The 14,261-nt window shown below is 47.7% G+C and overlaps 1 protein-coding gene across 1 annotated transcript; it reads right to left on the bottom strand.

Moving 5' to 3' along the window:
• Positions 1 to 6,427: 6,427 nt before the first annotated feature.
• Positions 6,428 to 12,461, bottom strand: ACTB (actin beta). Its single transcript, XM_084642362.1, has 6 exons — positions 12,309 to 12,461; positions 9,804 to 9,932; positions 9,209 to 9,448; positions 8,180 to 8,618; positions 7,681 to 7,862; positions 6,428 to 7,145 (listed from the first exon to the last, which is right to left on the bottom strand). Exons 2-6 carry the CDS (start codon positions 9,924 to 9,926, stop codon positions 7,002 to 7,004), a joined length of 1,128 nt encoding a protein of 375 aa, XP_084498488.1. The 5' UTR covers positions 9,927 to 9,932; positions 12,309 to 12,461; the 3' UTR covers positions 6,428 to 7,001.
• Between the last annotated feature and the right edge of the window lie 1,800 nt (positions 12,462 to 14,261).

Genomic DNA, 14,261 nt, shown 5'->3' with positions numbered 1-14,261 from the left:
TTAAGTTTCTTTAGATTTAATTTGACTTCAGTTAGTTACCTTTATATTGTTTAAAACAATTTTTGAGCAGTAAAACCTAGAGAAGAATCCATCCTCATGGGTCAATGCATGTAAGAGAACCTTCTTATTCTGTATTTAGCTAAATGTATTATTATTATTAAACATGTATGTTGTGAAACCGCTACCGCAATTGAGGCAGTCACTTCATTGCTTCATTGAGTTAGGCACTGTGCAAATATATAGTGAATGACCATGACAAAACCACAAATTTCACTGTATCTGTGCCCAGAAAGATTGCAAGGGGGGCAGTGAAATTTTTTTAAAATATATCTTAAATAGTGTCAGGTAACAGCGCCTGGGCTACTGAAAAGCGAGCCCCAAAGCCCACGTCTCCCATCCATAGCAACGGATCCATGCTGATGTGGTTTGCTTTGAGCAAGGCAGCAACTCGCTCTACTTTGTTCCACAAGTGATACTCCATCTTAGACTTTAGCTCCAAACAGACCAAGAGGTTGCTCACAAACTCCTAGCATAATTCAAAACCATGACTCAGCATTGCATATGTCAATCAACCCCCTGAGAAGTCATCGAAAATGACCCTTGGCAGCAGTTACTGATCCCTCCAGCACAATTCCGGCTCCGCCTATGAGTCACCGGGTGGCCCTTCCTTCCTGTTCTGATTGGTGTATTCAAATGAAGTTTGACTATTAACACATCTAGCTTTGCAGGGCATTGCAGTTTTGTTTTCACAAATGAATTTGTTCATTCAATGGCTTCCATCAGGATCCATTTTCAGGAGGGAATGCAAAGGCCTTGCCAATATTTGGAATTATCCCTGATCCAGCAAGCGTAGCAGCTGCACTGAGGCAAATCTCAAGTGTAAATAAAGAAAGCTAAGGTAGAGCTCACCCTACTTTTGTAACCCACGCCCACTTGGTGTGGCATTTTGTCCCCTTCTTGTGGTGACTGGGCCATGTGCAGAGGTTGATAAGTCTTGCATACCGTGTGCTGTTGTGGTTGCCCCATCTCAAAAAAGATATATTAGAATTGGAAACGGTACAGAGAAGGGCAACAAAAATGATTAAGGGTATGGAACAGCTTCCATATGAGGAGAGATTAAAAAGACTGGAGCTGTTCAGTTTAGAAAACAGATGACTAAGGGGGAGAGGAATATGATGGAGGTCTATAAAATCATGAATGGTGTGGAGAAAGTGAATAGGGAAGTGCTATTTACCTTGTCACATAACACAAGAACTAGGGGTCACCCAGTGAAATTGATAGGCAGCAGGTTTAAAACAAACATAAGGAAGCATTTCTTCACACAGTGCACCGTCAACCTGTGGAACTCATTGCCAGGGGATGTTGTGAAGGCCAAAGTATAACTGGATTCAGAAAAGAATTAGATAAGTTCATTTCTATCACCAGCTATTAGCCAAAATGATCAGGGACGCAAGCCCATGTTCAAGGTGTTCCTAAACTTCCAACTGCTAGAATCTGGAATTGGATGATAGGGGATAAAGCATTCAGAATTGCCTTATTCTGTTGATTCTCTCTGAGCCACCTGGCATTGGCACTGTCAGAAAGCAGGATACTGAGCTAGATGGACCATTGGTCTGACCCAGTACGGCTCTTCTTATATTCTATAGCATCAGCTAACAGAAACACCTCTTTAGCACAAGGTGCAGCAACTGACGCTTTAAGATTCAGAGTTATAGGGTTCAATCCCCACGACTGATAACTCACCCAGGAATGTTATATTACAATTTCAAACAGATGGAGCGTGCAAGTTACCTCATTTGCATTGCTGGGTACTGATGGCAGAATCTCAAGTACAGAAGCCACCAAAATGATGGATTTTCTGTAGCTACATGTATGATTTTAGATTTTGTTTTCATATAAAGGGGTCCTTAAAGATGACCTAGAAAGGACAAAAATGAGTAGTTGCTCTGTTTCTCTCTGAAGTCATGAACAAGGCATTAAAAGACTGGGGGGGGTGGGGTGCACCTACTTTTAAACTTAGAAATATCAGGAGCCTTAAGTCTTGTCATGCCTGTTTTGCTAGCAGTGTCCCTTCGAGGGCCCAGAGCTATGGAGTGAGAGCTCTTTCAACCCTTGATTGTTTGATGGTAGAGAGCGTAGCATCTTTTACAAGTCATGTTTTATGTTCACTGTTTGGCAGGTGCTGGAGTTAAATAGAAGTTATCAAAACCAAACCAAAAGGATATTTTAAAGTCCAAATAACAATCACACAGGCCCCTCAATCAGGATTGACTTGCTTAGTATGGGTGAGATCACTAACCTGCCCATTCTCTAGTCATCCATATAATTTTTCAGGAAAAAAGGGTAGAAAAGACCTGAATTTCCAATGTAAAAAACAGGCAAAATAAACAACTAAAACAACAGGGCCATCATGATAGGCGTAAAACACCTGGAGGGCAGCGCCTGTTCTGTGCCTCCAGAAGGTGTAGTTCAGAAGGTGAAGATGGAGGGAATGTAAATGTGGCTGCTATAGGGACCATTAAGGCTCCCAGTGTAATTTAGGCACGCTGGGTGTGGCTGTAAAATACAGCAATCTCCCCGGTGATGGCCAGGCATTGCAATGAAAGTCGGAATAGCTATAATAGCATATGATATGGCCCCATTCCTCTCGCCACCAGTTTGCCAACTACTTGGGAATTATGGGCAGTAGGGGGTCAGCCAGAGCACAATGCCATGTCTAGCAACTCTATAATGTAGTTTAGCAGCCACTTTGCAAAAAAACAGACACCACTTGCTTCAGAACATGGAACTCTTCCTCTGAGCACAAAGAATATTTACAACCCATTTCAATGACAAAATCCCGGTCAAAACATTCTTTATCTGCTGCTTGACAATAGACTTTTCCCAAAGGGGGCATGTAATGCATTGACACCATATGATAACTTAGTTTGTTTGCATGAGTTTAACCTGCAGCCAACAGCTCTGCACCTTCACCCTAAGTCGCTATACTTTCTGTTAACTAGAGCTTGTAAGGCCATCTGTAACAGCGCCATCTGGTGACACCCAATAATATTCCAGGTGGTTGGGAAACATTGAAAAGTAAGGGGGCTGATGATCAATTAGTGCAGGAACTAAATCCCAAAAGAAGAAACAATCTCCTTTACCAAGGACATCACTAATTTGTTTTGATAGCTTGCACCTGTAAGCTGATCAGTGAGGTAACTTCCTTGTTCCCAAGCTGATTACAGATCACACATCTTGCTGCTGGTGTCTGTCTAGATCACTAGTGAAAGTTGAGCACTCTTAGTGGAGAAGGATGAAAAATCAGGTAAGTCTGGGCCCAGTTAGCCTTCTTCTCCCAATCAAATGAAGTGTGGCATTGACTGGGAAGTTGAGTTAAGGCTAGATGGCTGAGGATTAAACCCATGACATGGTGTCTCAAAGACAGTTGAGGAAGGTGAAGCTAAGGCAAATGGGAATTCTTGGGCCTTCCAGAAGGTTATGGAAAAATCCCCTAAAAAATCCAAATGAGGGTGGATCCTAGTCACTGGCACCCACAATACCGACACCCATACCAGGTACGGCTGAGAAATCAACTTACCCAATGGCCAAAGAAAAAAGGAATTCACTTGGATTCTGTATTGTCTGTATGCTGAGGAAGTCCCAGCAGCATTACGTGAGGAGCACCTGTTCACTGATCAGTGACCAGGGTTAGAAGGCCCAGCTAGGTATAAAGTGAGAAAGCAGAGACTGGAACAAGAGGGACTCACCCATCTGGGAAGCTGAGGGCCTTATTTGAAATGCAAATATATTTGATGAATAAATATACTATATGTAGCACTGAATCCATGTCGTGGTTCACTAACAAACTCACGCAATGATGGAAATAACACATTGCCCTTCCATAGCCTCTTTCTTCTAAGGAGCTCACGGCCACTCTACCACGGTGGGTATCGTTCTCTCTAATCTACAGCCAAGAGAAGCAGGACAGCGATTGTGAACTTGCGCCTGGTCACAGTGAGTCAGTGGGAGCAGAGGGTATTGCGTCAACATCTCCTGACTCCCAGGCCTCTGCCACAAACAGTGCACGGTACAGGACTACTTTTGATTAAGGACACGCATTTTTCCAGTGGCCAGTGATTCAGTGAGGCTAGAGTCAGTGGAAAGATATATTACCCCCAAACCTATGAAATGGCTAGAAATAAATTCCCAGATCTAGCTCAACACTAATTCGCGTTAGGAAGAGATGACTATGTATAAAAAACATCCCCTTGCTCGCTAAAGGAAAACACCCCAGGAGTTCAGAGTCCTGAGTAGTGAGTAATGTTTTCCCCAGGGTGACACAAAATTCTTTTCTCCAGCATGTAATCACTAAGAGACATAATTACCAAGCCTTATCCAAGGAACCTAATAAGAATCTATACAGCATTGGCCTGCTAAACCCAGGGTTGTGAGTTCAATCCTTGAGGGGGCCATTTAGGGATCTGGGGCAAAAATTGGGGATTGATCCTGCTTTGAGCAGGGGGTTGGACTAGATGACCTCCTGAGGTCCCTTCCAACCTGCTATTCTATGATTCTATGTTTGTTAGTCTCTAAGGTGCCACAAGTACGCCTTTTCTTTTTGTGGATACAGACTAACATGGCTGCTACTCTGAAACCAGATAAAGATTGAATTTTAGCCTCAAACTGGTTCCTGCCTTCATTCTGTTTTAAAGGGTGATCAACTGGCAGTCCTTTAGCACTGGTAGGCTATAAAAACCTTAGAAAATCATTAGAGACTAGATCAGCCTCAGTTTCTAGTCAGCTGCTCTCAACTGGATGAGAGAGGTGAGGGCCTGACCCCACAGAGCTGTGCCGTTGTTCATGCTGGAATGTCCTCCTTTGAATCCCTCAAGGCTACCTATAGTGTAAAAAAAATAAAAGTTAATACAGACCTCACAGTGTATGTAGTGGAGAGGCTGCAGTGTCTAAAGAAACCCTGGGTAAGCCAATTCACCCTCTGTGCCTGTCTTGTTTATTTAGGCAAGTTCTTTGGTGCAGGGGTTGTTTGCACAGGACCCAAAATAATTGGGGCTTGATCTCTGTCGGGGTCTCTATACCAGCCAATTACATGGCCTGTATATCTCTCCCTTGTCTCACTGCCATCCTTTTAAAGGGATGGCTCTTTATAGCAGGGCCATGCCTAGCCCAGTTTGGTTGCTCTATAAATAAAACCTTCTTCCCTGAGAGTTTTGCTATTGACTTCCTTAGAAGTGGTTACCTCAGACAAAAGGGAAACTAGTGTTTGCAAGCCTGGACAGTCATTAAAGCTAGGATTAAGCATGAAGGGGCTTCATGTATCTACTCTTACATTGCCAGGCCAAGAGGTATGCAGCAGATTAATGCCTCTGCTGACTGCCTTTTGCAGATAATGTAGCTATCAAGCAGTTTTGCTTATAATGAGGGTTTAATTATGCTAGGTACCAGATTCCTGGGTAGTTTTAGCATGGATAGGAGCATGTAATTGATGGCATTTTTAATCTTACAAGTGCATTGTGACAGACTCCAGTTCTGCTTGGGGCACATCATCTCACCTCACCCAAGATCAGAGTTCCCAGGGTTACATCTTAGTACTAGAGTATAGGGCAGGTAGAGAGCTACTGTAGCAGCTCCTCTTCCACTCTCTCTCCCCCCCCTTCTGGCATGACCTTGCTGGGGAGCCTGCTCATGTCATTACCTCCATGCTTGATTTTCAGAACTGTTCAGCAACCTGCAGTTGGAGGTGTGGGTGCTCAGTTCTGCATTACACCGTCATCTGTGTCCTAGGGCAACTAGGGAGTTGCCAGTGGAGAGAAGTGTAGTGAACAGAAGGGAAATGAAGTCAGCTCTGGTCCATTCCTGGCTGCTGGGTTTAAGCAGCCCTTTAACCCCACAAGGAAACTATTCTGCCCCTTACAGATCTGAGGGCACAATAGGAGAGATTCAGTGTGACAGCAACATGCCTCTGCTTTTTGGCTGTAGCAGACCTACCCACACCCTTCTTCCTCCTCCCCACAATGGGCCAGGAGGAGGATTGCTTTAATTTCACTATGACAGTAGTATTGGCCATCTCTGCTTGGATTCTTCTAGGAGCAAGCAGATGGAAGTGGAAGCAGAATGGAGTGCATACACAGTTTAAGGACACAAACTGGTCACCCCTGGTGAAGTCTGCCTGCTTTAGCCTAGTGGCACCTAATGGCTCAGGACTGGCCTTTGGTAGATCTAAGGAATGAAGCGGAGAAGGTTCCAGGAGAGTCTTGCTGTAGGCTCTGGAGTAGGTGCAGCCAGCGTTTGAGCTCTGCACCACATCTTGAGCTTGCCTTCCCACCCACCCTCACTCCAGCTGAGAATGAGTGTTCTCCCCAAACCCAGTAGCTGGACATGATCCACGTGTGCAGTGAAGTGAGAAAAAGTCAACACCAGCCAAGCCTCTATTGTGTGCACTTTTATTTGAACTGGTCTTAAGTCAGTGTACAGATAGCCCCTCCCCTCCCCCACATACTGGCACCATTTCTCATTGGACTCTCAAGGGGCACTGTAAAGCCTTCATTCACATCTAGAATTGGGGAACACAGCCCATTTGCTTGACCAAAAAAATCAAAGAAAGGATCAAGTGTGTTTTGTTTTAAGGCGGCAGATACAAAAAGACACTTGTTGGGTTACATAATTTACCGACAAGCATTACTCTAACACCTTCATTATGGCATTAGCTCCTTCAAGCTGGGCTGCTACCTCCACAGAGGCAAGTAACTTCCTGTAACAATGCATTATGCAATATTTGGAATGACTATTAAAAAACAAATGTACAATCAAAGTCCTGATGCATTGTAGAACTTTGGGGACGTTCGCGCCAACACGTTAAGACTGCTGCTGTCACCTTCACCATTCCAGTTTTTAAATCCTGAGTCAAGCGCCAAAAAAAACAAATAAAGCCATGCCAATCTCATCTTGTTTTATGCGCAATTATGGGTTTTATCAAAGGTGGGATGTGGTAACAGTCCGGTTTAAAAGCATTTGCGGTGGACAATGGATGGTCCGGATTCGTCGTACTCCTGCTTGCTGATCCACATCTGCTGGAAGGTGGACAGAGAGGCAAGGATGGAGCCACCAATCCAGACAGAATACTTGCGCTCAGGGGGGGCAATGATCTGTAGGAGACAAGAAAGTTAAATGCTTGTATCAGTTGCTAACCACCACCACTGATGCTATTCGAGCTGGATCAGTTTGGGTGATATCCAACAGGGCACACCCCTTCTGAAGTGCTTCCGCAACTTAATGAAAACCTTTGGTTCACTAAATGACGATTAAGACCAGGCCTGTTGCAAGCCACTAGATTTGCCACATTAAAAGACCCACAGTAGCCTGAATTCACTTTTCACCACCATATGGCATTAATGGTGAACAATGTTTGAGTGGCAACATCCCACATATGTTCAAGTTCGGAACAGTATTCTTTGTCAGCCCATTTGCACTAGGGCTTCTGGCCAAGGAAGACTATTCACATGGTGGTACTAACATCACCTGCCCCAGAAATTGTGGTACCACTGTCAAAATACCATCTAAGATATCTATGATTTGAACTCGTGGCTTCTTCTATCCCAGGGACTTAACTCTTAATTAGGACAACCCCACCCACTGCTGGAACATGAGCAGAGAGCATAAATTCTGGGGTCTCCAACATACCTTAATTTTCATTGTGCTAGGTGCCAGGGCTGTGATCTCCTTCTGCATTCTGTCAGCAATGCCTGGGTACATGGTGGTACCACCAGACAGCACGGTGTTGGCGTACAGGTCTTTACGGATATCCACATCGCACTTCATGATGGAGTTGAAGGTAGTTTCATGGATGCCACAGGATTCCATACCTAAGAGGAAGGAGGCAATAGTAAGGTCAGTAAGATACCAACTAGCTAATCACAACCTAAAATAGTGTAATTTAGCACGCACTAAGACTGCCTCAAGCATACATCACGCAGAATCCAGCACTGGATAGAGGCAAGTGCTCCTTTCAGCCAAGAAGAGATCTCTTGCTTGGCTTCACAACACTTACAATTATTCTAGACCCATTGTGTGGTAAGCTATGGGCCATTCAGAGTCACTTCATGGGGAGGAGGACTTCACCACTAAAGCTTGGTGGGTATAGTTTGGCCATCCCACCCTCTCCTACACAATGGAGACTTACCCAAGAAAGATGGTTGGAAGAGGGCTTCTGGGCACCTGAACCTCTCGTTGCCAATGGTGATCACCTGACCGTCAGGGAGTTCATAGCTCTTCTCCAGGGAAGAGCTAGACGCAGCGGTGGCCATCTCCTGTTCGAAGTCCAGAGCAACGTAGCACAGCTTTTCCTTGATGTCACGCACGATTTCCCTTTCGGCTGTGGTGGTGAAACTGTAGCCTCTCTCTGTCAGGATCTTCATGAGGTAGTCCGTCAGATCACGGCCAGCCAGATCCAGACGGAGGATGGCGTGGGGGAGGGCATAACCTTCATAGATGGGCACAGTGTGGGTGACACCATCACCAGAGTCCATCACAATACCAGTGGTACGACCAGAGGCATACAGGGACAACACAGCCTGAATGGCTACGTACATGGCTGGGGTGTTGAAGGTCTCAAACATGATCTGTGGACATAAGAGAAGAGGTTAAGTTGACAGGATATGACCAAGAGGCTCAATCAGCACCCACAAGAAACAGTTTGCAGCAAGTCATGCAAATGTCCTTATGCTGCAGAGTGTGGCGTCTGCAGACTCAGGATTTGGTCTTCTGGAATAGGAGACCGTACCAATCAGCTCCCAGCTCACAGCAAACCCACCAACCCAAGCTCAAACCTTGGAAAGATGAATGGAAAACATGGACTAATGCAGCTGCAACACAGCAACTGTTGCTATCCACATCTTAGCTTTCTCACAAGCTCTAGAAAGCTATGTTACAGAAGTCACTCAGGGCAGGTGAATGGGTTAGTGTCACGTTAGAAACAGCAGTTAAATGAGTTGCTAGTTTAAAGTCAGCAAGAGGAAAAACCAGCTTAGGAAGAGCAAATAAAACCTGTCAAGATCCAGCAAAGAGAAGACTCAGGTCAGGAAAGGAAAACCCTGTAGAGAATAGCAAAGGAAAAAAGATGAAAGCACGCAAGGGAGGAATGCTGGCCAGCGGATCTCAAGTCAGCTGGAGCCAAATGATGGAGACTGGGGACCAAAGCCCTCTTACACACCTGTGTCATCTTCTCTCTGTTGGCCTTGGGGTTCAGGGGAGCCTCTGTGAGCAGCACAGGGTGCTCCTCAGGGGCAACTCTGAGTTCATTGTAGAAGGTGTGGTGCCAGATCTTCTCCATGTCATCCCAGTTGGTGACGATACCGTGTTCGATGGGGTATTTCAGGGTCAGGATACCTCTTTTACTTTGGGCTTCATCACCAACATAGCTGTCTTTCTGGCCCATACCAACCATCACACCCTGGAGAGAGAAAAGTCAGAGCCGATTAGTCAAACTTGATCCACCAACTCTGAAGACAATCCATTGGCTGACTAAACTCCAGGCCTGTTCCTCAGCCATGGCAGCTAGCGTTCTCTTTAGGTTACAGGACCTAGGAAGCCAGGCCATAGGTACAAAACTTCCCCATCCCAGTAGAAATGGGAAGTTTTACTGGCTGACAGTAAGATGAACCAAGCTAGGTCATTTCTTTTCGCTCCTACACAGCCATGCATCTGTGTGTACACAGAGGACAGAGATCAGAGACACTATGCAGTGTTTTCTTCTGAGCTTTAGGATTCATCGCACAAGACAGGCAAGGTGCTACTCCATTACATACCTGATGTCTGGGGCGACCAACGATGGATGGAAAGACAGCGCGAGGGGCATCATCCCCAGCAAAACCGGCTTTGCACATACCGGAGCCGTTGTCAACAACAAGCGCAGCAATATCATCGTCCATGGCGAACTGTAAAGGAATGAGAATGTCAGCAAGCTTGATTAGCTGGGTAACAGACGTTGCCCTTTAGTTTATTGAAGTCTCCCTATGCTCCAGGGTTTCTGGAAAATAAACTTGTAATAGCAGCGAGTGTCTCATGGTTTGGGAGGAAAACCCCATGCAGTAAGATTAAGCCATTTGCTTGTGCGCCACCCATTTCCTTTCTCACTTCCTGTTTGCAAGCTGCTGGACTTCTCCCTTTCAGCCACTAGATGGTGCAAAGCACTGCATATTTTGCCTTTGCACAGATTTGGGACAAAGGAAGTCCCTGCTCTAGTCTCACATTATTACCATAAAAGGCAATGGTTAGAGCAAGCTTTGCAAGAAGCCAGTAGTGCAGTATGTAGCCAGCTTTTGGTGGACTGATTAAGGAGACAAGCCACTCCCCTCCCTTTTCAAATGAGGCATATGGCTGTGGCCACTCCCTGCAAGAGGGAGTGTGCCTGGTACCAGCACTAGGGGTGTCTGAAGCACAGGGTTAAGAGGACAACTGAACCAGTTTAAAAAGGGGAAGTTACCCACACCCTGCTTCAGAGAAGCAGCATGTCCCTGGATCCCACCCTGTTGGGCACACTGGCTCTATGACTAGTTAGACCAGTCATGCAAGCAATTGCATTAGCTTTCACAGATCATTTTGAAGTAGTCTCCCACTGACCTAACCCTAAGAAAGAAGCCTGCTTTATATACATTTAATTAGCTGGCCAAGTTTAATTGCAGGTTCCCCACCAGCCTCAAAACCCTTTACATTTCAGACACTGATGAAGATGCCAATGCCAGAGGATTAAGACAATGCTATTATGCAATTCACACACACTCTGGCAAGGAGAACTCAGTAAGTACTGAGACTAAAGTGCCAGGTTTAGAGCAGCAGCTCCACCAGTTAACTGAAGACTCAGATTCTCCCCACCTGTGCCTGCCCCCCACCCCCTTGTACCAACCTAACAAGGTTGCTCTGGGAACCTAGTTCCTTCACCCCACTGTCTGGGGAGGGAAGCAAGGCTTGGCAGGGATGAATCCCTGTTTTTTTTGAAAATGCATTTTAAACCAAACTAGCAATAAACCACCACATCTCTTCCGCCTATTCTCAGGCAGAATAACCCTTGATCTGCACTCCAAGGCCAGAGACACTAGCCATCTGGACCCACCGGGACCCCACTCCTTCCCAGACACTAAGGACAATGCCCTCAGCAGAGTCAGGTTTCAGATCATTCTTCCTGGATCCACCGACCCCTTAGAGCCCCCTAAGAGAAAGGAGTCTCCAGTGTAACCACCGCATAGGATGGATGGATGGTGCGGGGGGGGGGAGAAGAGGCAGCCACCTCTCAGAAAGAGCCAGTGTGCCTTCAACAAGACAAAGAGACCCCCCTCCTCCCCGCCTATGGGCCAGGAGACTGATTCATGGCTTTCCCCCCTCCCCATCCTGTGCAGGGAGGATCCTCCCTCTGCCTCCCCCACCCTCCCCCAGCATGTGCTGAGCCGATACAATAGGAGTACCGGCTTTCTGCCACCGGAAGCAGCAGCTCTGGAGTCACACCCTACCAGCTCTATGGGGCAGCGAACAGATCTCCCTTTCCAAAGGGGGTTGGACAAATCCTGGGGGGGAAAGGGGCTGAGAGGCACTCGCCCAAGCCCCTCTTTTGGGCAGCAACAGTGGCCCACCAAACCCACCACTTCCCTCCCCTTCTTAAACCATGTAAAGCTTTGGACTCCCTTCCTCCTCCTCCAGCCTCTAGTCCAACATCAAATCCCTCTTAGGCACCGAAGCAAGCAAACCAGATCACAGCCCCAGAGCCCTGTCAGCAACACTGCAAGCCAAGAGACACTCTACACCCACAAACTCAGATTAACTGGAGGCAAACTCCACCGCACCCCCCGCCAACCTCCCCTGGTCACAGCCATGCAAAAGAATCCGTGGATCCATCCCCCCTTTGTGCAATCTCACCATGCAGTCCATCCCCACTGCCAGCTACGGCCCTGGACAAGGAAGATCGCGCCCCTCCATGCTCAGCCCTTCCCATTTTGGTTTGGGCACTTTAGCTTTGCACACCAAGAGCGAGCCTCTCCCCAGGAAAGGAGCAGCCCCTACATAAATCTTGCAAGAAAAAAACAAAGCAACCCCACAACAGCCTTCCAAGGGCTTTCCCTTGGGGGGGGGCAGCATTAGACAGCCGCAGCGTTTAGCTGGGAGCCATCCGCATTCAGCCCCTCTTTGAGGGCAAGAGCAGTGAAATCGAGCCCCCTCTCGCCTCTAGCTAAGAAGGGGGCCCGCAGAAACCCAGCCCGTCCTCTGTGCGCCCCCCCCAAGGAAAGCGGCTCTGAGGAGGGCTCCTGCCCCCCTTCCCTTACCTGGAGGAAGTTGCAAGTTTAAACCCTAGGCGAAGAGAGGCGGCTCAGCTGGCTGGGGGGGACGTGGCGCGCGCAGAGGGAGCTCACAGCGACTCCAGCCCGCCTCGCGAGCCGGGTTTTATGGGGCCAGAGCGGTAGCGCCCTAGCCATAAAAGGCAACTTTCGGAGCTAGCCCTTCTGATTGGCCGGGCCGCTGCCTCTCCCGAGCCGCTTTGCACATTGCAGCAGGGCTTTTTTTTTTTTTCCCCCTCCCCTCTTGAAAAAAAAAAATAAAAAGAGAGAGAGAGAGAGAGAGAGAAGCAGGAGGGGTGGGGGAGGGCTGCTCCTGGCTGCCTGTGGGTGCAGTAGCCAGGCTGCTCCTTTCCAGGCTTGAGCCCACGCTCAGTGCCATAGCAATGCAGGGTGGATTCATAACGAAACGTGCAGTCAGAGGCTGCCTTGCTGCCCTGCCCGTGCACCAGCCTCTTTCCTGGGTGGGGGGGGGAAGGGTTCTAGTGGCCCAGGCCACTGTGGCTCGCCAGGGCCTGGGGGTCCTACTGTCTCCCACCCGCCTGCTACCGATTCCTGGCCGCCCTCGACGGAGCGTGGCGTGCTTGGTCGTGTGGCGCCCGGTGCCCCACAGGTGTCCCCTTCAAATAACCTCCCCGCCTCGGCACTCCAGTGAAAAAGAGGTTATCTAGAGCCTGAGCCTGCGAACGCCGCAGGGGGCTGGCTACTGGAAGAAATGCCTGGCCTCCACTGGGGCCACACGTCACTCAGCTGCGAATGGGCCCTGAGACTGCAAGGTCTTCTGGACCGGAACCTTAGAGCCACTTCTCTGGCCTAGCTGAGGTCCCCCTCAGTGCAGGAAGGGGTTAAAGGCCAAGGCGGCTTACTCTGGGGATGTCCAATGGGCCTTCCTGGTCCCCCAGGCTAAATTAGAGTAGCCTCAGGCAGCAGCAGAGTTCCTGTCCCCAACTGTACCCCTGGAATATCCCCTACACCCCAAGCTGTGAAAAGGCATGGCCTACAGCTGGTTATATCCGCTTATACTAGTGGTACTCCTAGTGGGCAGAGCTGCTGACTTTATGGCCCATTTATGCTGGGAAAGTAGCACCAAGAGGTCATAGGGCAAAGGAAAATTGAACCCTATTGTCCATATGCTGAACTGTTAACGTGCCTTTGGCACCAGGCAAGTAATAATCATCCAGAACAGATTCCAATTTAAAATTGAATTTAAGGGGCAAATTCACCCCCACAAGGCAGTGGACATTATGGAGCTGCTCTTGCTGCCATCATTGGTAAAGGTGGCCCTTTAACTCACCCACCCAAGGAGTATTACGGTAACTTACAAAAACTGTGAAAGGTCTTTGTATTAAGATTGAATTTGCTGTAAATGTGCGATATGGTACCAGCACCTGATCTGCTTGCTCCCTGTGTCACAGTGGGAGTTAGGCACCTAAATATCTTTCAGAGTAGCAGCCGTGTTAGTCTGTATTTGCAAAAAGAAAAGGAGTACTTGTGGCACCTTAGCGACTAACAAATTTATTTGAGCACAAGCTTTCGTGAGCTACAGCTCACTTCATCGGATGCCACAAGTACTCCTTTTCTTTTTTCTAAATACCTTTGTGAATCCCACCCACTGGGGGCAGGTCTACACTTAAAAATCTGCACCGGTGAGGCTATGCCATTGGAGTGCTTCAGTGAATATGATACTATGTCAACAAGAGAGCTTCTCCAGTCTGTGTAATGAATCCACCTCCGCGAGAGACAGTCGCTTATGTCAACGGGAGAAGCCCCCCCATCGGCATAGCAGTGTCTACACTGGGGATAGGTTGGTATGATTGTCGCTCAGGGCGTGTATAGTGCAGGCCTGGCCTGAGTAGTGCTTAGTGATTGTTGTCTTAGGCCTTGATCCTGGCCTGAGCTCTCTGCAGATGGGGGCCTGCAGCCACTCATTTGCACCCAGGTCAG

The sequence above is a fragment of the Lepidochelys olivacea genome, assembly GCF_965140295.1.
Source record: "Lepidochelys olivacea isolate rLepOli2 genome assembly, chromosome: 10".
In the NCBI taxonomy this organism is placed as follows: Eukaryota; Metazoa; Chordata; order Testudines; family Cheloniidae; genus Lepidochelys; species Lepidochelys olivacea.
The sequence above is the reverse complement of the archived record's forward strand: the minus strand, read 5'-3'. Positions and strand labels throughout refer to the sequence as shown.